Source organism: Agelaius phoeniceus, chromosome 8, assembly GCF_051311805.1.
Source record: "Agelaius phoeniceus isolate bAgePho1 chromosome 8, bAgePho1.hap1, whole genome shotgun sequence".
Taxonomy (NCBI): Eukaryota; Metazoa; Chordata; class Aves; order Passeriformes; family Icteridae; genus Agelaius; species Agelaius phoeniceus.
The window spans coordinates 30,015,057-30,040,502 of record NC_135272.1 but is presented as its reverse complement, the minus strand read 5'-3'; the positions used below and the strand labels follow the sequence as shown (position 1 = coordinate 30,040,502).

The 25,446-nt window shown below is 44.5% G+C and overlaps 1 protein-coding gene and 1 long non-coding RNA gene across 3 annotated transcripts in view; one reads left to right on the top strand and one right to left on the bottom strand.

The window, feature by feature from the left end:
- Positions 1-6,005, top strand: part of TRABD2B (TraB domain containing 2B) — a 264,555-nt gene extending 258,550 nt beyond the window's left edge. The window contains exon 7 of the mRNA XM_054638614.2: positions 864-6,005. Coding sequence (XP_054494589.2) covers positions 864-1,080 — 217 coding nt within the window. The 3' untranslated portion in view covers positions 1,081-6,005. The remainder of the gene's footprint in view (positions 1-863) is intronic.
- Positions 6,006-7,437: 1,432 nt separating this feature from the next.
- The window catches only part of LOC143694659 (uncharacterized), a 115,671-nt gene continuing 97,662 nt past the window's right edge, over positions 7,438-25,446 (bottom strand). For both annotated transcript variants that reach the window (XR_013183309.1, XR_013183310.1), the window contains exon 2: positions 7,438-8,840. This is a non-coding gene — a long non-coding RNA (uncharacterized LOC143694659). The remainder of the gene's footprint in view (positions 8,841-25,446) is intronic.

Here is a 25,446-nt window from a genome sequence, read left to right as displayed (position 1 = left end):
TCCCTGACAACTGGTGGATTATGGATCATCCAGTAATGGATGCAGTGGGGGGATTTTATGAAATGGAGATTACAGTTTAAACTTCCAAATCAATCGTAAATGGACCTTTCTGACCTCCAGTGTCATGGGAGTCATGATGAATTCCAACCTGCAAATTCAAATCAAAGTACTAACTCAAGCTACAATCAATAAGCAATCACACTGCTATTGAGGCAAATCCAGAGTCAGGGAAACCTAACAGCAACTGAGTCTGGTTTTGGCTTTGTGATTTGATCCAAAATAGCTTAAAGCCAGGAAAAGAAATGAACCTGCTCAATCTCCCATGCTCAAGGTTATCAGTTGTGTAAGGGGATCCTGGGAAGTTCTTTAAGGCTTGTGAAACAGGGAAGGAATGTATTCTGGACCCTCCTGGTCACTCAGTATGTGGTCCATGGTGAATAAGACATGTCACTGAGACATGGCAAATTTTCACACCTATGGTAGGAAGAAAGGACATAAGAATCAGGTCATCCTGGGTCAGCACGAGGATACATTCAGCACCATTTCTGATGCTGGCCAGTAATGGATGCTTAAAAATGGAGAGCAGTGTGTCAGATACATTAAGAGCAGTCCTTCCTTTGGTTGTGTTTTGTCAACAGAAGCTGAGGGACTTCCTGGATCAGAGCTGTTTCCACATCATCACAGTTACCAGTCTCTGGGTCTCTCTCTGGTGTCTAATGTGTGCATAAAATAATACTGATAATAATGACAATAATAATAATAATAGGAATTGCCATTGTGGTTGCTACCACTTGGGATGACAATTCACAAAGTAGAGATAAGGATTCTCCTGTTTAATTTCCTTCTCTTGTGTTTTCTTCCAGCACCACCACGTTGCCTTCCTACATCAGGATAACCAATGGCTACATCACAGTCAAGCCTCCCATCTGGATTTCCAACCAGCTGGATCAGAGGCCGCGTCCCGAGCGCCCGTCCCAGCCCACGAGCTCAGCCCCAGCCAGGCTTTCCCGGCCATCAGTAACATTTCCTCTCTGCATGGCCATAGCTTCCTTTCTCCTGAGCCTACTGCAGCCCTCCTGACCACACTACATTACATGCAATCCCTTGGAATAGAGAGATAATTTATGAACAAATTGGAGTTTAAGACAACAGTTACAAGCTGGACCTTCTCAGTGACTCAGTAGTGCCTTCTAGCTGATATTGTCTCTTTGCCCAGATACATTTTGAAACTCTAAAGCTTTATTGTAACACTGACTTACATCTTCTTTTTGTAGAAGGATCTTTATTTCCCATAGTGCTATGGGGTTTTGTAAAATATACATGTTCATATAAAGAAAAAAAAAAGAAAAAGAAAAATGTATTTATTCGACTGGTAAACTTATTTTTCTTGTTGTATATGTTAATAACATCCCTATTAATCAGTAGCGATGGTGAAACAGATAAATTAATATTTTCTATATTTGTTTTCTGACAACTCTGCAAATGTCTGAACTGACACCAAATGAATGCTTTCTTTGTTTCTTTAACCATTACATTTTACAGCAACTGTCCAATAAGTACATTTCTGCTGAACTTCTTTATTTTACTTCTTTTATCTCATTAGCATATCTTACACTGAATAAAGCAGATCCTGCTCTCTGGGGCCTGTGCCCTTTAGAAAAATAAGTTCATTCTTAACTCGTTAGCTGCCACAATCTAAAATACCAGGGTTTTTTTACATGCCATACTAAGTCATTATTCAGGATAATCCTCTACATTCCCCCTGTTTTCTTTAACTATTTAATGTCTTCAGAAATTACCAGTTTCCTCCTTTGCCCTGAAATTAATTCACCAGCTAACGCATATTAAAACACCCTTTTCTTAATAAAAAATTGCTTTTAAAGTCTGGAATAATCCTACTTGGAATTATTTTCTTCTCTCCCTCATTTTATATAAGTATAAGCCTACAACTTTTTTGAGCAGAAATGAGAAGAGAGCTTGGTCTGTCTATAGATTATAAAGATGTAAAGTCCTGTTAATCTCTAGAACTCCTTTGTACCAGTTGTATTAATGCCCATGGACAACCTGGAGGCAAAAAACATCTACAAATTCCTCTTTCTCTTGCTACCATAGAGCTGATAGAGCTGATATCTCTGTGCTGAAATAATTATGTCTTGTCCAAAGTCTGCTCAACACCACAGGAATCAAACTAACCCCTATCTTATGGAGACATGCAGAACATTCTTCCACTTTTAAACTATGGTACCTGACTTAGCTGGAAAAGTTACAACACCTTACCCTCACTGAAAAATGTGCTCCCTATCCAAACAGATGTTGTTGAGGAATGAGATTTACAACGTCTATGTGGAAAAAAAACCCGGTGCCATCTTAAAAATAATTATGTTTAAAAACATAATAATTATGTTTATGTAGATGTTCTTTCACTATCAGAACATGATGAAAAATCTCTTTGGATACAAGAGTTTATAAAATGAGTTTTGGTTGAAATTGTGGGTTTTTTCCTAAGTATCTACAAACAAAAAATCAAAACTATATGATGAAAACATCTTTTTTAGAAGTCTCCAAATCAGAAAAATATAATACAAGCTTTTCTTTAAAAGCACTAAGAAAATCAGTGCTTCTTCACTTTGGCAAAAAGAAAATGATGATAATTATAGCAATGTCACTGGTAAAATTCTGGCTGAAAACAACCCTGTAAATTTCCCAGCAGCTCTACAGCCTGGTCTGTGGAGCTGCAGATGATTCCATGCAATCTGCAAGACTCTGCAGTGAGAGAGAGTTCAGAACTCACAGTTTGCTTGTTGTCATACCAGTTATTTCATGAAAGCAAGTTAGAAAGAAACTAGACTGCAAAAATCACAGGATTTCATGATGAAATACTGAGCATTTCCATCATGCATCCCAGCCCATTGCCTTGCAAAGGCCAGGGACAATACAGGTAATTTCTTTTTACCCTACTGGACCCCATGATGCATCCCAGCCTTTGCTCTATTTTTGACAGCAGGCTGTGCAGGTATTTCAGTGGGTAATAGCACAGACTGCTACAGGCTTCCCCCAACAGTTGATAAGGCTGAATGGAAAACTTTGAGCTTTGCCCCAAATGTGAGATTCAAACAGACCCCGTGCATACTTTCATATTGTGTATTTTGGCTAGCAGAAGATTAGAGATGTTAGTTTTGGACAGAAGCCATTCACCTTGCATAATATTTATTGCACAGAGATGGATATTGAAAACATATTTTGAGAACTTTCATTTTGGTTTTATTTGAGCTATTACTCTAGAAATGCCTTCATTTGAATATTATGGTTTAAGAGACCTTCAAATTTAACAGTAATGCATTTTAAAAAGATTATTGGTTCTCCTGATGTGTTCAAGGCAGAGATGAAAACTGAATTATAATGTTTTATTTACAAGACTGTAACTGGATATAAGGTAGGTAAATCTAAAGGGTGGTGATAAGTTATGTAGTAAAAGTGAACAGCCAAAAAACCAAAACCCATTGAATTTTATTTGTTGTAACCAGATCGTATCCAGAAATTATTCTGTGGTGCTATCCCAGGAATAATTCCAGGTGTTGGAAAGCCTACAGTATAAATAGACAAGACCATGTAAAGATAAGGGAGAGAAGAAAGAGCAGAAAACAGAAACAACTTGTCCAAGACTGTAAGGAAAACCAACAACAGGACCAAGACTAGAAATGACAATTCTGAAGTTCCCCAATTTGTGGCTTTCTCCATAAACCTCTGGGGCTTTTTTTTTTTTTTCTTTAATATTAGGAGCACACAAATCTCTCCACACTCCCAGCTGTCACTGTGCTGCACAGAATAGTCACTCTTTTATCACCAGTGAGGTTTTCTGCACAGTAATATTCAATTTTCATTAGCTCAGATACTGTGGTATGTTTGGCTATCACAGGATGTAAATGGCTTGGATATCAATGTATGTTTTAACATCTTTGCATTTCCTGGCATTTTCTCTGTAACTCTGGGAAATTAATGAATTTTACTAGAACCCTTGTGCTGGTGCCTCACATTTGTGCAGCCCAGGTGTCAAAACAAGGTGTCTGTTGGATTTGGGGTCTACACCTGATTTTTTCCACCTAGAAGCAGCTCCCTCAGTATCTGAGCTCTCTCTGGCTCAGGGAGGAGACACGACTTAAAGGTTAAGTAGGTGTCTGTAGATCCTAGCTCAGGAACCCCACATGAATGGCTTCAGCACAGGTCTCTAACCAAACACTCCTTTTATCCTCTTGTCTTACCCTGAAGTACAACTTAGGGTCACTTTCTTCAGTTCTGTGTGCAGAGTAATGCTGGATAATGAACCCTCACTGTGGCTGATGAGTTGTTTAGCAATCAGCTGTGGCAGCCCAGCATTAATTAAAACACAGTAGTAGTGGTTAGCACAGCCTTATGCACTCTGTCACAATGGATCATGATTTCTGAATTTCTAATGGTTTTCTAAACCACGATTTTAAAACCTGGACCAGATTTGCTATGTGCTCTGGAAGCAGCACTGACTACCAGCTTCAGGTGGCTTCATTTCCTCTGTGGGTTTCTCAGAAAACTAAACACTGACTCAACTCTTTCATCCAAAGGAAAGCTCAGATTCCCATGTTATCACAAGGTTCCAAGAGCAGGAGATTTAGCAAAAACATTCATGCCCACCACATATAATAGCAAACGCTGGTGACCCTGCTTATCTCTGAGAATCAGCATCAGGAGAGTCACCCAGTGTCTGGCAGTCCAGGACACGACTTTGGGTGAGTCCAAAGCTCAGTGGTCTCATGATTCATCTTCTCAACACTGTTGCAAGGGACACCAACATAATTCACATTAAATGTGACTGTAGCATTATCAACAAATGCTGTGTACCTGCCAAGATCTTGCCCTGGTGGAATAAATAATATCATATCATCAGCAACAAATCTAATCTCTCCCCTCTCTGTTTTAATGCTTTTCTTGCTTAACTACAGACACTATATTAACATGCACTGCCACTTGGAGAACCAGTCAGTAAGCTGGGACAGAAGGTATTTTATATTTTATGACTGAAGTAGTTTCTCTTCAATCCCTAGAGCTGTTGAATAATGCAATAAGTCTTCTGGCAATAAATGATGAACATGATTTATAATAACTATGCTTTATACAGGTGTCAAAAATCTGCTTTGTTGAACTTCCCTTCCCATTCCTCTAAGCTCCACTGTAATTTAGGAACACCCAAGGTACAGAGTTGTATATTTATCTAAGTTCTTCAGTATACAATTGTGGAGAAAGAGAGAATAGAAAGAGGGAGAATTTAATCTATGTTTAGTGCATTGATTAGTCAAGTGATATGACTCAGTCATTACCATATACCACTGTTAGGGAGGAATTTCCCATCATATATTTATGTTAGAGAAACCAAAGTGCCAAGGTTATTATCTCAGCATAAGTGTTACCATGCCAAACTTTGCTTAGTACCGCATTTCTGTATTATATCCAAAAATTGTACGGTCTTGTCATATCTCTGAAGTGATCAATGTTCCATGGAGTGTGCTAAAACCCAGCTTCAATTTAAGCATGTTTCAGCTTAACTGAAGCAGAAAGATAATTTGCTGAAGTTTGAGATCATAGGGTGTGTGTGTGTGTGTGTGTGTGGTGTGTGTACATTTACAGGTGTGTGTTGTCTGTGTTCTGTCCCAACCCAAATTCAGCCTTTTCTATGACTAACATTTCAGGAGGCACCTTAATCTAGCTAAAGGCAGAGAGGTCTTTGCAATAAGTAGGCAATACTTTCCTTCTACAGGACAGATTAACCACCCTGCAGATCATGCTCACACCAAAATTCACACTGCATATTTGTCAGTTTTCAGTTCAAATATATTTCAGATATTTTTTCCTGTTCCGCCTCCTGCTTTTGTGAACTGTTTTGAAGAGTGTAATAAAAAGATGCTTTCTAATATTATTTTATCAAAATATTTTTGTAGCATAATATATTAATAAAATGTTATTATAAATCCATAGCACAATAATCTTGTGTGTCTTGATTCTTTCCTTTGCACTAAAAGCTAGGGAATCACTGAAAAAAAGGAACATTCTCTTTGTGGGGCTTAGGCATGCTGCTTCTTTTATGCCCAAAACCAACATGGGATGAAACATGGAGAAAGCAGAGCAAAGCTCTTTCTTTCTAACTACTCCCTTCCCTCACTACTAAATCCATGTGCCTGGGTACTGTAAAGCAGCACTGCAAGCCTTGGAGCTACACCAGCAGCACCAGTTCCTGTCACTGGTGTTAGAGCTCAGGCACTGGTGCTGGGACACACAGAACCATCTCTTGTCTGGCACAAGGGGCAGAAGGGCCAGGAAATGATCCCTTCCATACAAACCAGCTGGAGTGTGTGCAAAAGCCCAGGTGGAGCATCCATGCTTCCTCCCGGTGGCTGCAGGAAGTTCTTTTCTCCCATTGGTGTCCTTTGAACCACTGTTGCTGCCAGTGGCAAAACAAAACAAAAAAATCCCCATTGAACTGTGTCTCCATTGGGGATGGAGCAGAAGCTGCCTCTCCACATCAAGATAAAGACACACAGATTTACTCATTTTTCTTGGCATATTGCTTTTTCTTGCATCCAAGCCACGTCTCGACTGCAGACTTCTTGCTGATCATTGTTTACTTCTTAATTATGTGCTAAATCATTTGGTCTTTAGCACACCATTTGCAGAGGACTCCACCAGCCAAGCTGCTTTAGAAATATCCACTGTAGGAAATGCAGTGGGAGGTGTAAACACTGGAGCTGGTTTGAATGAGCTAAACATGGCACAGGAAGGGCCTGTTGCAAAATAGAAGGGCAACTCCTGAAAAACAAAGCTAAAAAGAGTCCATCTATTGAAATACCAACCAGACCGCCAAAGCTGCTTGCCATCCTATCTTTGGAGTGTCAGCCCATCTGGAGAGTCTGTGTGGTCCAGCCATGGGCTAGCCCTGGCCCTGGCAAAGGGATGTTTGTGGCAGCAGATCAGAGGGAAAACACACCATTGCTTGTGCACTGAATCCCCCCCTGGATAATGGCTGAGCTGCACCTGGTTTGTGGAGGGACTGAACACATCATGCCAGGCTGGGGGAAAGCTGGAGCTCAGCTCTATGGCAGTTGTCTGCTCCAGACTGATCACAGAGATGTGCTCATCCAACACACACAAAGGGGCTCCATAACATCTCCAGGGGTTCCACTGGAGCAGAGGGAACCACTGAAAAATGCATTAAAATATCTGTGCCAAATGAGGTGTACACAGGGGGTGTCCAAAGACAAAAATAACCAGACATCCACAAGTCTACCACCAGTAATGGAAACAATAGTAATAGTAACAATAGCATCTGTTCAGATTGCTAAATAGCTGGATGGTGGGAATACAATTACTGAATATCACTGGGGTCTTAAAATAAAAAAACATTGAAAGTATATAGAGCATTCTAAATTCTGTATTGGCTTTTTTAACATACAGTTTCTCCCATTACCAGGAAAATCAGTGAGTCCTGAACACCTGACTCATTTGAGCAGCAGGTCCCAATCCTGCAATCTCAGAATCTTGCTCCACACCATGCCAGCACTTCACTAGCTAAGGCTGCACCTTTGGGTGAAGCCATTGTGCAAAGCACTGCACTTCGTTCCCCCTTCCACATTTTCATTCCACTTTCTTTCCATTTTCCACATTCAACAAGGATACAGTTAAAACAGCAGAACAAATTCCACAGAGCCAAACCTCCACCAGGCTGGTTTTCAGAGGAATGATAACAATAATAACTGTGACAGTGAGTTCATGCTCACAGCCCTCATTCACACCTGGAGCTCCCTGCCTCCTTGGAATGAAATACAGCTTGAACAAAGGGACCAAGATAATGTGAGAAAAAATCAACAACGGGCAGATAGAGGCAAAGCAAATGAAAGACAGATGTAGGAAGGAGAGTGAGAGCTTTCTGCTCTGTGCTCATCCCATATCTCTGTCTCTCCTATGGAATATCAGCCTGTTGTCCTAATGATATCAGTTCTGCAGTCCTCCTGTGTGACATATGATGTACCTTTTCTTTCTTCATATGAAAGCCTTTGGTTTTTGTTATGAATTGATGGATATGCAGCCTCAATCAGCCCTATGTGACTGAATCATTTTGAACAGCAGTGCCCTTTTTTCTTTCCCGCAGCTCTCTGCAGCTGTTTGTCTTGGCAAGGGTAGGTTTGTCCCCAGATTCATCCTTTTTGAAGTCCTTTCCACCCACTCATGTCAGCCTGAGCATTCACCTCATTTTTAATGGGACCATTATCATCTTCAGTTTGCACTGGCGAGAACAATTCTCAGAAGGCGAAGAGACAGAAACCCACACCTACCCATGGTTCTTGAACAAACTGTCTTCAGCCAAACTGTAGGAGGCAAGCACTTCGAGGAATTTGCCAAGAATTGTTTTTCTCTTAGCAACAGCCCAGGCCTAAAGTGGACACAGATATAATCTGTGATATCATCTCTCAACCAGAAGGATCCCATGAAGACCCATTTGTTCAGACAACGTGTGCTCTGCATGGTGGTTGTGGACGGAAGGATGCACAATGCTGACTGTGTTCTCTGGCTGTGCCTGGGCCAGCTGTGGCCCTGAGGGCAGGATCCAATCCACATTAATACCCTTATCCTGCTGCTGCCTTTTCCTCCAAGCAGTTCATGGACAGCCAGCCGTTTGTTCTAGACCTTGTTTGTGGCACTGGGTCTGATTTGCCCCTCTCACTGCGCAGGGCCTGGGGCTGGAGCTAAAGCTTGGCTCCCCATCACTGGGGGGTTCAGTGGTGACACCAGCACCTGGGTCCTCCTGGGGTTGAGCAGCCCTGTAAAAACACACATGAAGTGAGGTCATGATGCACGTGAGGAGAGTGGAGTTCTGAGCCCTCTTTGGTTTCTCTTAAAAATACCTAACTCTCCCTGGAACCTCACCCTTCCTAGGCCATCTTTATCCAAAAGCAGTAACACCAAGGGGGGTGGAAGGTGAGGGGAAGGTCAAAGTATTGGTGTTAATGGAAGACTCAGACATTAAAAGAGTATCCCAGGTTTGGAGCCTCTGTTGCCTGCTGCCAGGATCAGGCCCTGGTTGAAAGGAAAGTACCTATCTCAGCATGCAGTCAAGAGGAATAATAAAACTCTGGTCATTCAGAGGCAGGGAAGAGGAGAAAAACACTCATAAATGTGCAGGCTTATGTTTCTCTTGAACTTTCAAAATAATTTTCTCTCCCACCCAGAGATTAGTCACAGAAGCAAATGATACCATATCTGGGAAAGAAGTCAGGTGGATGGAAATGATCTTTGGGGAGAAGGAGAGAAGGAAGGGAGCAGACATTTACTTCTCTGCCTGCCTTGCTCACCTTTCCCTTTCTCTGGGACTGAACATACAAATGAAAGAGCTGGGAAAAATTCAAGTGTTTGAGTCCAGCCTAAGGCCAGTGGGGGCTTTAAGTCCACCCTCAGGCCAGTGTGGTTTTTCTATTTCTGTCTGGTGGAGCTGGGGAGCTGACTTTGCCACTGCATGATCCCCTAGAGCTCCCACTCTGCAAGAAGATCATTTCTCTCAGAGGCCCCCATGAAATGATTTTCTACACATTTTTCCAGACATAAATGAAAAAGAAAAGGATAAGGGACTAATGAAAGCATGCTCATAAACACCATTCCCTGGGAAAGACTAGCATTCACTATGGTTTTCAAAATAAAATTCCAGGTCCTCCAAGTACTTCTGAAGCACTGAGTTGGGCTTCACAACACCCAGAGGTTTCTGGTAAAGAACAGCCTCAGGCCCCTCTTAATAAGGTGGGAAAATGAGGTGGACAGTGGATTTTATGACATGCCTGAAATCACGAGGGACATCTATGGGAGCAGGATTCAGAAGGCAGACCTTCCTCTATGGTACACTGTTCTCCAAAGCATGGCTCATTTATTTCAATTAATAGAGCTTTATAAGGGCTCCCCTGCCACCTTTTTTTGGCACGAGTTACTGCAAAGACAGTGAATTAAAAGCACCAAAGGGCATCATTTTCTTTTAGTGTTTAAAGAAGCTGTTTCCATAAAGGCAGACTATGTGGAATTGGCCCAGAAGAATAAACTTAGGAATAACATAAAGGATTAGAACTGAAAAATAGATGCCTTAAAAATCTCTTCTTAGACAAGCCTGACCTGGCAGCTCAGCTCTGGAGTGGTCTTTCTGTGTAATACCAGCCAAGTGTTCAACCAGGCCTGGTTCCTGTCACTCAGTGTTGCAGGATTAGGGGCTTCTCCAACAACCAGATGAAATTCTTTAAAAAGTGTAAAACTAATGCATGCAGCTCAGAGTCCCCCCATTTTCCCTCTTCAAATACATGCAGGCAGGATTCAGTTCAAGCACCATGCACTGTCTGAAAGCTGCCACCCAAACTTGCCTCCTTCAGTGGTGCCACCCAGACTGGCTCACCCTAGAGAAATATTTCCAGCTGGTCTGCCTTGCCAGCTATTTTAACAGAGGCTCTTGTGCTTGGTCCACTCAGTTCCTGCCCTCAGTTACACGTGTAATGTTTGCAAAGGCATTTCTGTTTGTCTCCTGTACAGGATGATCAGCTTCAAAATGATTTTAAAACAAAGCCAAAACTCAACAACTGACTCATACCCACTGTTTGACCACATAAAATATCTCTGATGTGGCAGGCATGGGGCAGGATGCTTGTCAGGCAAGCTGTGCACTGGACAATCTCCACCTAAAATGCCTCCACTTCAAAAATTACCATTTCAAAGAGTTGAAGCCCATCATCATCTGCATAACATATTTTGGTCAAAACTGCAGGACTGAGTGATGCTGTGACATTCAGTGAATGTCCTGAACCTTGGCTGGCATCTCTATTTTTTATATCTGGCTGCTAGCTATGGTCAGGTAAACACTAAATAGTCCACTATGAGAAAGAAATCTGGAGTTTTTAACTTCAACTTTAAATGACTTCTTATTACAATGTGCTTTCATACTGCAAGTTCAAAATTTAAAATAATAAATCACATGGTTTGTACAAAACCAAATTAAAAAATTTTGTTTAAGTTCCCAAATAATAATAATAATACATGTCATTGATAAACAGCAGTAATATTTAAATGCCAATGAATGGAAATAATCAATATTTCTGCTCCAAATGAAAGTGTTGCTTACAGTATTGATAGTTGAAACTATGGTTTCATTGTTGGCCTGCACCTCTCCTCTCTCCTAACAGCATCATTCCTCTTCTCATCCTGGCTTTGAGGTCAAGAACTGGATTTTGATTAGTCCAAATGGACTTTGAGGTCCATGCTTATTTAGCATGGGCCTCTATAACAAGGGCTTTTTGAGTATAAACTTCATTCTGAGTTTATAAGGCCTTTTACTAAAAATAATGTATGGGCTCTATTTAAATCAAACTTCCTGCAACCCTCCCATGCTCCAGAAGTGCTGAAGACCTCAACTCAGCTCTCTCTCTTAGCAAACACTGCTTTGAATGAAATCACTGTGTGAAGGAAAATGTCATTGCAATGTGATCATTTGATGATGATGATGCTAAAGTACTGAACCAAAGCAATAATCTTTGGTCAAACCATAATCACAGCACTGAAATCCATTGGTTAATCATGGAAACTTCATATTCAGTGTGGTCTGCTGTGCTGTTCTGAGGCATTGTGAGAAATGGCCAGAAGGAGGCTGACAGGAATGTATGTGCTCATGCCTTCATTCACATCGTGTGGAGTGCACACCACGTGTTTTGAAAAATTGGGTTAATGAGTAAGTTACAGTATTTGAAATGAAGTTGTATGCATCCTCTGTCCCCTTTACTGTGAGAAATGAGGCACCATCTCCACTTTCAGCTGATTGTACTCTTTTTACTATGATTTCTTTCATGATAGAGGTCTCACATCTAAAGAATCAAACTGGGTGAAATTACAAGGTGCTGCTAACACATGCTATAGACTGCCTGGCTGGTGCACAGGTACCTCACAGAAGGAGACACCAGTGGGTGGTGGAGCTGTGATGGGGATCTGTGAGCTGTAGAACATCTCTTGTTTTACTCTGAGGTCTCTGCACACTGACACTGAGCTTTCTGAGGGGCCATGTGAAAGGCTGTGGGTGGCCACACTGCCCTGCTGTCCTCACTGGGGCTGTCAGCTCATCTCATCCCATGGCTGACTCCAGCAAGGCACAAGCCCTGGGCCAGCAGCTGTAGGAAAATGGCTGAAACATCACCCTGAACTCCCTGCATCCCCAGGTGCAGAGGATGGTGTGCTTGTGTTGGAGCAAGGTTTTGAAATCCATGGAATGGTCAAACGTGCCAGCTCTTCCCACCTTGAAAGACAGGCAGGCAACGTGCACTGTGCACCAGCTCTCAGGCAGTGCCTTGCTGTGGAGCTTAAACCCATCCACAGGCATTCCCTGAAATACTTTTTGAGCTGGTCAGGCTCCCTCATGCTCCTCCCCTGTGCTGGGACCCACAGATGCACAAATCCAGCTCACCCCTGGAAAGGCAGCACCAGGAACTGCCGCTCACTCGGGTGGCTGCTGAACAGCTGCCCCAGCTGTGACATAACTGCCTTGGAACTCCAAAAGAGACCCATTCCTGGGCTGAAAACATGGGGATTGTTTCATAAAGCAAGGCTGAGATGTTAGCAGGCCATGGAGTGGGTAGTGGACATAGTGGCCCTGCAGAGCACACACAGCATCCTGTCAGCCCCGTCCTCTGCTGACTTTCGCTCCTTAGGGGTCCAATCCTGCAATTTTTTCTCAAGCAATAACCTTATCCATGCCAACAGAGCTTGTTATTCCATCTGCTGGTACTCACACTGGAATGTGTTTGCTTTGGGAGAGATTGTGTGCTTTGCTGGTGGGCTCAGAGGACAGATAAAAGCCAGTGCCCAGCTCTGCAGAGCCGTTTCTAGCGAGGTGAATGAACTCATTAGTAAAAGATTCCTTTAAAAAGTAGGGTGCTATGCAAACCCAATGTGGATTAGCCTTCTTGTGGGGTAAGTGGAGTTCAGGCACGACCTGATACAGCTCAGCTCTGTTTCATGCTACCTCCTGCCCCTGGGAAAACTTTCTGATGCCAGCTGGGACAAGCTGAGAGAGTGCAGAAGTCATACAGACCAGGCTTGGAGGGGTGGATATCTTACAAAATGCAGAGAATGCCCATATTTTCAGACAACTGTGAGGCAACAGGTCACACAGATGCTCTGTGACACTGGAGCTGCACGCAAAATTCTGGCCAAAAAAAATGATGGAAATGTTTTGCTGCATAACCTGATTATTGTCTTACTGATATATGCAAGGAAAAAGGGAAGGGATTATATTAAAAACTAACAAACAAACAAGCAAGCACATTCCTGTCTGGAACTACATCATCAGTCTGCCAGACCCCAAGTTTTTCTCTTTCACTGCCATGAGAATCCTTCCTTTCCCATGAACGATGACTGAAAGCTTTTTCTTGCAAACAGCTCTCTGAATTAAATGGATGAATTTAGATTAACATTAAATTTAGCAGTTTAACTTATTGATGTTGGCAGCTAGAAGATGGCCATGGAAGAGAGGTATGAGGAAGAAAAGGAGGTGCTATGTTTAAAAACAAAGAAAAGTCTCCCAGCTGCCAAAAGCATGGTCAGTGGAGGGATGTGGTGGTGGCTCCAGACAGTGCAATATGCTGAGGATAGATGGATACAGCTCAAAGCAAGAACTGGGGGTGCCAGGATGTATTTAACAATTAACATGTCAAATCTTTGTGTTAGGAACCATGCTAGTGACTAAGGGAGCTTGAGAGAAGACTCTGATGTGAGTCATCTGAGTCCTGCTGAAATCCTGGGGCTGGCACCCAGCAGTGCTCAGATTTTTAAGGGCAGACTCATGAGCCAGGCATCCAGAGCTCTGTTACCAGATGAGCAAGTGAAGAACACCTCACCCAACCAACAGAGTCCTCAGGAATGGCACATTTCAGAAACCCACTGGGAAATATTTCCACACCAATGCTGAAAGCATTTGCTTGGAGCTCTTACTCTGGGTCAATAATTGCTGTCAGGTACTGCAACTCCAAAATAAATGTAATAGTCCTCAGTTAAACCATCCTGCCTTTAGATTAAGGGTTACACTGAGCAGCTCTGTCCTGTAGACTAAATATCCTCTCATAAATGCATTCTGGCATCGGAGATTTCCGTAGGTGGGTGGCTTTGACAGAAATTCATGCTAAGTCCAGAGCCAAACACTGAGAGAAAAGCTATCCCAAACACCCATTGTCCTTTGCAAAAATAACAGAGAATTGATCATTCTCCACCCCAAAACCACAGCGTTCCTCAAGCCTAATTGCCCAGGGCAGCCCAAGTGCTGCTCTTTGATCCTGGGCTGCTCCAGGACAGGTCAGGAGCTGCTGCTGGGAGGGGCTGTGGCAGCAGCAGAGGGGCTGCCCGGGGCTGCCAGGGAATTCGGGTCCTTGAGGCACAAAGTGAGCATTGAGAGCTGATGGGGACAGCAAACACACGGATCCCCAGCCCAGGTGATAAGGTTGAAACCCCAGTGCACTGCCCTGAGGGCAGCCTTTCACCTCTGCATCTCTCATTTTTCACTTGTGCTGTAGCAGTCCCAGCAGCAGCAGCAGCAGCCCAGCAGAGATATCAGCTCTGCCCTCCCACGGGTCTGGCACCAGGGCTGCAGCAGGGCAGGCCCAGATGTGATCTGCAGCATGGCCTGTGACAGGGGATTTATCCTTCAGCCTATCAGTGATTGCTGTGATTTTAACTCTCCCTAAAAGTCCTGTGCATTGTGCAAGGATGGGACTCGGCTGTTGCAAAGAAATTGCTTTAGGTTATTACAGCAAAACCAGTAAAATAACTCCAAAATTATCCCCAAAAAATACAGTGCTGATGTACAGCAAGACTTTATTTATGTCATGTGCAATTAGATTTGTTTTCCACTTTTTGACAGGAGCTTTTCAGGCCAGAGTAAGAAAGAAACACACACAAGCAGCGTGATGCCACAGCCAGAAACACTCCCTTCATCCAGGAAAGAAAGGGCTCTTACATTGTGAAAGGGAGCCTCCTGTTGTCTTCCAACTGGCATTTTCTGGCCAGCTGAAAGCTAAAATAACCCTTCCTTTATGCTTTCAATACTGTGGTCTAATGGCTAAATGGATTTTTAGTACAAAGCATAATTTTCTCTTCTGGTTTTGCCCATCAGTTAATGGAAAGGCCCCATAACATTCTGCTTACATCCCAAACAGTGGCTGCTCAGCAGAAGTGAAGAACATGTTGTCCTATAGGCCTGGAGTTATATTTTTTAATAATACTAACAATAACAATAATAACACTAACTATTATTGTTGTTGTTGTTGTTGATGATTGTTTTTATTATTATTTCACTGCAACTGGCTGCCTGCCTGAGGCTGCTGCAGGCTCACACTGGACAGGCAGCTCCCAAAGTCCAGTGGCTGCAAGGCAATATCAGTTTTTGCCCAGTGCATCTTTCACCCCTCCTCTCATTTTGTGACAGGAGGGCACAGGAGTGTCCCAGCTGCCCAGGGCCCAGTTCCAGACCAGAAATTCTCATTGCACTGGGCAGCAGCACTGCTGCAGGTGACACGAGAGCAAAGCCAAAGGTGCCAAAGGTGCCACCCTTTTGCTCACCCCCTTCTTGCTCTGCTTTGGGCACTTGTGGCACCCAGGACCTGGCTCCTGGATGGCTGATTCTTCCAAGAAACCATGTGTAGCTTCAGGCACGGAGCAGGCTGGGGCACTGAGGTCACAAGAGCAGCAGAGACCCTGACTGGGGCTGAGCTCTGCCCTGGGGTGAGGGCCTCAAAGGCTGAGGAGCAGCAGCAGCAGCAGGGAATGAATGTAAAGTGGGGGAAGGAGAGGATTTGGGTGCTGTGGGACATCCCCACGAGAACAGAACCCCAAACCTTAACTTGTGTGCACAAGGGGATTCTATAGGCACAACCTGTAGTGCAGCTGCCAGGGGCTGGCACATGACAGGGCCCAGAGCAGGGTGGTGGTGGGGACAGGCTGGGGGCTCACAAGGACACACATCCCAGAGCATCAGCCACTTCCACACATGCTCTGCACATGCTCTTCAATTGTTTAGGGCTGTCTTCTTAATTTTCTTCAGCTGTCCCCATTGTAGCAGAAGCCTCCTTGCTCTGGAGGGGCAACTGAATGTTGGAAGTGCAACACCACTGAAAGGGGGATGGAGAACTCCATTTTCCTTGGAAAATTCAACTAATACATCTGGAAAGGGAAGCTGCTTATTGCATGTGTTTCATTATGGAAAGAAAATGCCTTTTAAAATCTAAAATCAAGAAACTGGTGGAAAGGTAATTCCTGGAAGTTAGCTGAGTCTGTATCTTCCATTACTGTTTCCTATAAAGAAATGTTCCTGTTTCCTTTCTTTGGTAATCATGGATTTCATGCCAGCTTCAGCTGACTCCTTCAGGCAGACTGATGGCTCAGCTGAAGCTGAATTTATGGGCACAACCCTCCCCTGGCCAAGGCTCACCCCCCCAGACAGATCCAGGTCTGTAGCTCCCAGTGAAGTGCAAAGGATGGGAGGCACCAAAATAACTTGTGAGGATCTCCATGAGGAGGAGAAGCCACTTCTGCCTAAACCCACTGAATTTGTTTGCTTTCACTCACTGTCTGGCAGCACCTACCTGTGGACAGTGATGGCCACAGTTCAACTAGATTCCTAAAACTGGGATGAGCACCCTGGGAAAAGGTCAGCATCCCAAAGCTCATCCCAGGATGCTGAAACCAAACCCAGCCTTGCTGCTGTCAGTTGAAGCTGTTTCCTCCCCTGCAGCCAAACACCCTGGGACAGATCTGCTCTGCCAGGGCTCAGCTTCTCTCTTTATCCAGCACTGAAGCCAGAAGCTGTGAAGTAAGACTGCTTCCTTTTTTTAATTTTAATTATTAAGAAGGAAGTAAAACGATTCATTGTTCTGGGGAGAATATCCCTAGAGTCTAACTACTGAAAAATCAAACAGCATTTGAAAAGCAAGACAATCAGGCTAGCCTGAACTCACAGAGCATTAGAATTGCCCTGGCAGGAGCACAAGTGATTCCCTGATAGATGAAATAACAATGCTGCAATTACATGAAACAATATGTAAACTGAAAATGCAGTGCCACCCTGCTATTTGTACACCCCGTGTTCCACTGTCATCCTCTTATTGTTAGCCCTTTAAGTATTGTGTCTCTTAGGCCTTTAAATACTTCATTAGCATGATTTGCCAGCAATCTTTTTGTCTTAAAGAAGAATATTTTCTCCCACCAGGACTCTAATTAAGCCAGTTTTTAATGAAAGAAATTCAGGCTTCAGTGATATTTCCATGTTCTTGATGGTTTGAGTGGGAATGTCACAGAGAAGCACCTGATACCAACAGAAAAATAACACCTGAAAACCTGATGTAAGGTGAGAAGTATACAAAAATTAATCCTTCCCTGTGGGCAATAGTTTATGGAAAATTTGTAAAGGATGATGAAGGTGAAATGGATTCACTTCTGTACTCCCACCTATGAAGCACTTAGAGATGCTGTAAGAAATTAATCTCCTCTGGATCATCAAACCGGTTTTAACCCCCGAGAAAGAAATAAGCTGACTTGTTTTGATTGATGTCTTGCGGGACACTAAAAAAAATTGGATATAATATCACTGCCTGCAGCAGAGGAGCATCCTGGCAGAGGGCAGGAGCCCGCAGCCTCCTGGCTCTGCCTCGTTCCCTTCAAATCTCACTGTAGAACTCCTACTGCCAGAGTGCCATCTAGAGACAGCTACAGAAACTAAAGGGGGCTTGTTCCTAAACGTTTCAGGGCTCTTTGAGGCTTTGTGGGGTCATATCCCCACAAAATGATTGTTGCTTGTTATTCCAGCAGCCCTTAATTATAACTTTGGGCTCCACCACCAAACCCCACGGAGCCCAGTGCAAAATCTTCTGCTGGGTTCAAGCCAGGATTTGCTTTGTCCCACTTCCCCAGGAGGAGGATTTCATCATAATTAGATTTTTATTAACATAAAAGTACTAACAGAGCATCCAGCACAGAGCAAACAGCTCTGGACACTCGTGTCTGTCTGGACCACCAAATTAACATTACACAGTTGGAATTACTCCTGTCTTTTTCTTAAAAGCCAGTGTTGGCAGAGATAGAGAACACCAACACTTGCCCTGGTATTTCAGCATCCTCATGCCCCTGTGACAACCTGAATAAAAGCAAGAATCTATGGCTCTATGATTCCAAGTGCTTTGAAGGAGTGAAAAATGGGGTTTCACAGAAGTGCAAATGAAAAGTTCAGTCAGGTGGGAAGGGAAAATAGCACACTGACATTTAAAGCACTGCACTGGTAAGGAAGACACAGGTTTAAATCCAGATTTCAGCTGTCTCACAGACACTGTTGGACCTGGGGTGTACAGAAAGCTGACAGTGACTCCTCCACTCTCTCCTTATCTCTCTTATTTTATTTCTTTCTTTTCAGATCTCCGTGTGGCTGCTCAGTACCTCAGCCATGGCTTTCACTTGTCACAAAAGTAATGAATAATATTAATAAAAAAAAATATTGCAAGCGTGTCTCCACATAAGAATGATTTAAAGATGTTTTCTTATACTCCCTGGAGAACAGGTTTACAACCAAATTTAAGCTACTAAATCAAAGGCAAATTATTTAAATGTTGTAAAGCTAAGGACAGAGAAATTACAGGATATAAAATTGATGATCATCTTGCTAGCACTGAAAAACCTCTTCTTAATCATAAGGCAAGTGGCCTCTGATGACAAAATATCTATATTCCACTGCATCTGGATGTTCCCAGGAGAAAACTGGATTAAACAGAAGGCAATGAAATACAGACCTCACTCAATGGCTGCCTGAGAGCAAAATATGCATCTTTTGTACATCCCTGAAAGATTTCTCATTACCCATGGTTATAAATTTCCTTGCAGTAGGGGTTCCAATGGAAGATATCTTTTTGGTCACTTGGAAAGAAAGGACAGTAACATAATGATCAAATTCTCACTGATAGGCTGGTTTGCCAAGGAAGAACTGTTCTAAAACTGGTGTTTTATGTTATAAAAAGAGCTCCGCGTTTCTGCTCCAGCATCTCTGTGCATTCTGTAGGTCAGAGTACATGGGAACAGGGTATAAACACCTGGAGATGTGGTGTCTGAGCCCCACGTGGGTGGACCCTGCTGTAGATGAGCACCTGGGACATTCAGAGCTGGGCAGCTGAAGGTGGCTGGGCCTGATGGTGGCAAATGACCCTCCTGAGAGCCTTGGCTGGTAATGCTGGTACTGCAGAGCCCACAGTAAAGCAACCAAAGGCTAAAAGGAGCAGTATTAAATGTTCTGCTTTTCAACTTTTTTGTCATTTTAACTACATCTTGCAAGCTGTAGCTGAACAAATATTCCTTTTTGAAACATCTCTCACTAAAATTCAATAGTACAAACCATCTACTAAGCACTGACAAAGACTGTAAAGAAGAGTTTAAATTATCATTTTCTTAGGACTATGGGGGCTAACAGAGTCTGTCTAAACAGAGGGTCTGGTCTGTCTCTTAGACAGAAATGTGAGTTATTGACCTACATGTGTACATGCATTGACTTTGTTCCAAAACTCACACTGCAAATTTTACAAAAGCAAGAAATCAACCAGACAATACTTCCCCATGTGCAGACAGGTGATCCACAGAGAACAATTCCTAAGCAGCAACAAAGCTGCAGATGCTGCAGATGCTGCTGCTGAATCTACCCTAAACTGAAGAGGAGCTGGGGACCCTCAAGGAGAACCCAGAGCATGACCCAGAGATGGGTCAGAGGGACTGAAGGGGCATAGAGAGCACCTCCTGCCCTGACACAGGGACTTCCTGGGATAAATCCTGCATGTTAGGCACAAGAAAAGTTCTTTACAACATGAGTGGTGGCACACTGGCACAAATTGCCCAGAGAGATGGTGGATGCCCTGTCCCTTCAAGGTCAGGCTGGAAAGGGCTTTGAGCCCCCTGATCTAGGTGAAGATGTTCCTCCTCACTGCAGGGTCCTTGGATGAGATGACCTTTAGAGGTCCCATTTGGCCCAAACCATTCCATGGTTCTGTGCTATTCATGAGTCCTGCAAGAGGAGGGCAATGAATAAAACAAGCACATTGTACATGCCATGAAATCCTCTGGGGCAAAGAGCCCTGGGCTGAAGGTGAGGGACCTGGAGTGAAAGCACAGCACAGTCAGAGGGGGACTGTCACCATCCTGTCCTGTCCCCTGGTGGCCTGAGCCCTGGCAGGAAGAGCTGTCTCACCAGCCTGGTGACCAGGAGGGCTGCCAGAGCCCCCTGCCCACAGCACTGCTCTCCCACCTTCTGCAGCCAGACCAGCACCTGCTGCAGCCACCAGAAAGGCTGAAAGGCTCTGCAGCCAGGCCAGGGCCTGCTGCAGCCACCAGAAAGGCTGAAAGGCTCTGCAGCCAGGCCAGGGCCTGCTGCAGCCACCAGAAAGGCTGAAAGGCTCTGCAGCCAGGCCAGCACCTGCTGCAGCCACCAGAAAGGCTCTACAGCCAGGCCAGGGCCTGCTGCAGCCACCAGAAAGGCTGAGAGGCTCCACAGCCAGGCCAGGGCCTGCTGCAGCCACCAGAAAGGCTGAAAGGCTCCACAGCCAGGCCAGGGCCTGCTGCAGCCACCAGAAAGGCCCTGCCTCACCTCCTCCCCTGGGGAAGCATCCCCCCAGCACCACTGGCACTCAGATCCACAAAGAGGAGCGCGGTAAGGAATAAATTCCTGCCACGTAATTTCTCCAGCTCGAGGAACTAATGCAGGCCACGGAGCTGCCACTCTGCCCCTGGTGATGGAGAAGGGAGCAGGGAGCTGTGCTTTAACATCAGCTCCTAAGTGTAATTTCCTGTAATTGTAAAGTGCTTTAGAGGCACTTGTGAACTTGGGCGGATGGCTCCTAACGAAGTTGATGAATAACCCAGGACTGACTCAGCTCCTAAACAGACCCAGCACTGAAGGAGGGAATGTGGAGAAAGGTTTTGCCTTCCATTAGCAACACTATCCAAACAACTGACCCTCTCCCTGAGAGATTAGTTCTCAGCAGGTGAGCTGTAATCGGCTCTGATCGGCAGGCAAGGAAAGCATTCATTCCAGCTGCATCACCGCCAGAGCTTTTCTTCTCTTCTTTCTTTCACACATTGTGAGTTCCCAACCAATGGTTCCAGCTACCAGATCAAACAAACATTTTGCCACTTATTTGCAGAAATGCTCCTGGTCCCAAGTCGGGATGGTAACCAGCTGAGGACTAGCTGGTGGGTAACTTTATCCCTGCATGGTCATCAGCACTTTCTCATCTGGAAAATGATCATTTGACAAGGACAAGATCTTGATCAAGGTCAGTTCTGTGCTGGGAATTTGTTGTCAATTTATGATGTTAGAGATAATCTACCAAAAATTATTATTTGGAAATCTACCAAAAATTAAAATTGGAATATAATTTGGAAATATATTTCCAAATTATAATTTGGAAATTATTTGGAATTACCCTTCATCTGAGATACTCAGTCACCAACTGGAGAATATTTTCAGGAAACAGTCACACAATTCCTGGCTTTTGGCCCACAGCCTCATGGGAAACACACAAGACACAGTTAAAAGATAAGATTAAATCCCAAGATCTGCTGCATATTAGAGCTCCTAGACTCCCTTGTTACTATGGCACATATATTTCCCTAAAACCAGTGAAGCCTTCGTCATCCCACAGCCAGTGACCATCCACCCCTTTGTTCCTCTCTTCCTCTCTCCCTTTGGCCAACAATGTCTCCTCACTAAGGCACTTGCCTTTTCTCCACAGGTATCAATCACACTTTTCTCCTCCACAAATCTGAATAACCAACAAAATCCAATTACACTCAGAGAGATTGTTCTCAGCTAAGACTCAGTTTGAAGATGGTAATTTTTATTTTGGAGTGAAAAACACCTTGTGTGGTTGAAAACTGAGCTGTTTGGGCTTATGGGGTTTTTTTCTCTCCCACCTACACCTGCAGGCCTGATAACAGGTATCACCTCTGCCTACACGAATGGCTTTGCTCTGCAATCCTGTTTACTGCAGCAGGGGGGTGTTCACCAGGGACGGTGCCAGCCTCTGGCCCCAGAAGCTTCTGCACAGCTTGAGATCCTCTGGGGCTGCTGCTCACCAGGCTGGAGTCAAAGAGACATCTCGTGGCCACAGCTTATACTGCAAAGGAATTATTTTGTGCATGGAACATCCCTTGCATGCAGAGGGCCAAGAACTGCCTGTGATGGACTATGACTCCATTGGGCCAAGCAGCAGAGGATGTCAAAATACCCTGCACCTGATTCAGCCTCCAGCCTTTCTCTCTGAGTGCCTTCAGAGCATGAGGAAATTTGAAATACAGGCATATTCTGTATATCTGCTTTTTGTTCAGATGTGTAAGTACATGAAAAAGAAACAGCTTGCCAGGGGATGGCAGAGAGCTACACCTGACTCACTGGGGGAAACCAGAAAGGAAGCAGCTGCTCATTGCCTTCCAGCACAGGACTCAGCCACCAGGTGAAGGTTTTGAAGCCATGCTGAAGCAGGAAGAGGAGGAAGAGATTCCTCTTGGGCAGTAGAGGATCCAAGAGAGGCTCCTTGCTGGAGGAGAATGGTTAAAGTCCACCAGGGTTAAAGGAAAAAATGCACAAACATCAGGAAAACAGAGCTCTACTGGAGACAAGTAGCAAAAAGGTGAAGCAGCGCTGGAAATGCCCTGTGCTGCAGTTCTGGGAAAGCACTCAGGAATACAATGTCCTTTCTCCAAGGCATCAGCCCAGGGCTGCCACAGGAGCCCTACACACAGGGCAGGGCAGGCCCAGGGTGTAACCCAGCACTGTGGGTTTCACACAGCTACAGCTCCAGAGAAAGCTGGGAGCATCCCAGGAGCCTGTTTGGTCCTGACTCCTGTCTCTGAGAGCCACGTGGAAGGTGAGCAGTGAGTCCACATTAGCAGTGGGGAGCCTCAGCTCTCAGTTTAATGTGGGTCAGGCTCAGCATTGGGGTTTTTGGGTGAACTGGGAGAAGAGTTTCTCAAGGGAAACACTCCTGGTACTGCACCATCCCCACCTACCCCAAAAATTGCTTAGTTTTGGCTTGCTATGGAGCAAGCTCCTCCTGCTCCCTGGACCTCATCCTGAGGTCCCCCATCTCTGGGCAGGGGAGGACAGGAGGCTGAGGCTGAGGTCTGTATTCCTTGACATGCTCCTGTATTCATTGACATCCCCTTCTGTGTGAGGTGAAATAACCCAAGACACATTCATTTTCCAGGGTTGGAAGACCTGGCCCACCACCCAGAGCCTCTGGGTTTTTACAAAGATTTGTTCTTTGACCTTGTCCAAGCTGCTCATTCCTTCCTTTAAGGAGTGACAAGGAGACAAAGAGAAACAGGCATGAATGCTGCATGAGTGGTGTCCCAGAATTTGAGAAATAACCAGCTCAGGCCCACAGCTAGCTGGGAAAGGGGTTTAAACTAATCTTTGTTGGCTCCTGCTAAATGCTTCCTCCATGATTAACACCAGAGGTGATGTTGATAGCAGGATTCATTGTCAAAATAGCTTATAAAACAATTCCATAAAACTGTGTAAATCTTGTGTTGATCCTACTTTTTACAAGGAGCCTTAAAGCCATATATCCCAGCACCATTTACAAGGTTGTTGCAGGTGTGGGACCAGCCTCAGAACTATAGCTACCAGTTAAACTGTGTATTTTACGAGCCTGGGGAAACATCCGTTTGAACTGTAAAAGGAGCTTTGCAGCCCTCTTGCTTCTTTGTGCACAGACCAAGCCACTGCCCATCAGACTTCAGCACCCCCTGAGCCCAGCACAAGGTGCAGGGACAGGATTCCTTTGTCAACAAACCTCAGTAAAGTTTTCCAGGATGTTGACCTTTGCCTTGAGGAGGAGCTGGTCTCCCCAGGCCCAGGGGTCACTGCAAACCACTGAGCACCCTAAAACCACTTGCCACTGGTTTTGCTGTGGGCTGCAGTCATTCCTCTGCTGAAGCTCACAGGCTATTTACTGCTGCTCTGGAGCACAAAGGAGCAGGTGGAAAGGGCAAGAAAGAATAGCCCAATCGTGTGAATCAGATGACAGAAGGCATTTAAGTAGGCAATATATACCATAATTATGTAATAACTATTTAATAGACATCGGGGTGAGTCTCCTGGGGATAAAGGAAAAGCCAAGCCACATTTCTCCCTGTGAGTTAAAAATTATCAAGATTTTAATCCCATATTAACACTCAAGATTACATCCCCTCCTCTACAGCCTTTGAGCTCTCCCTTCAGCTCCCAGTGAAATATTCCTGAGATTGCTCAAACTTCTGCCCTCATCCCACAGTGACCATGGAATACAGGATTAATAAGGTCCCAAACTGTCACATATCTCTGCTCTTCGGGGTACATGGGCAACCAGCTGCCACACTGCACCCAAAGAGCTCTGTGCTGTGCAGCTGCATACATGGGATCCACATTTACAACCCTGGGAGGAAAAGGGTTCCATTGGGTTTGAAGCCCAGGGGCTCTGGGTTTCAACAAGGATTTATACTCTGACCTTGGCCAAGCTGCTTATTCCTTCCTCTAAGGGCTGACAAGGCTCCTCCATCTGCACACAGCAGAGAGAAATATCAGAGAGCTGCAATGCAGTGCCACCACTGCCACGTGGGGCTGTGCAAAATCCTCTGCCCTGCTGCCCTCACCTTCATCCTCCTCATCAGATGCCTGGCCTCACCTTCCCAGCAGATGTGTCTCAGTACCCTCTTATCTGCTGCTCATATCTTCTGTGTGAGACCAAATATTGACACTGCTCAGGAATGGCCCTTGGCTGTGAGCTCATCTCCTAACCCTCAAGATAGCCCTTGACCTCTCCCCCGAGCCCTGAAACAATAGAATAAATGCAGGAAAGAGTCACAGTGATAAAAGCTGGTTTACAGCAGCTGGAGGGATAAGCCCAGCTCACAATGTCTGCTTTGCAGCAGCTCATTCTGGGGACTCTCAGTGACACTGAGTGACAGGCCTTTGGACAGTGCTGTAGCATCATCCTCTGCTGAAATGAGCTTTTCTCTAGCCCTACCAAACCTCCAATTCATGATGTCCCTCAGATTTAATACAAAATAGAGAAAATCCTCCCCTACTTTTCTAAAACAGGCCTTTTAAAAGAGTGTCAAAATCCTGAATTTTACAGTATCCTAAACAATGTGCAGTGGCTGTGCCATGGGATGACTGAACAAACACCACAGTACAGGGGCCAGGATCATCTGTGGGTTATGAGCTTGTACAACACTTGAAACACTGAATCTCCTTCCTAATCAGGGGTTGTTAAGATGCTGTTGTAATAAGATAACATTATATAAAATGCTTTATATATTTAATCTACTAATTAGCCGTGATAGTAACAAGTAACC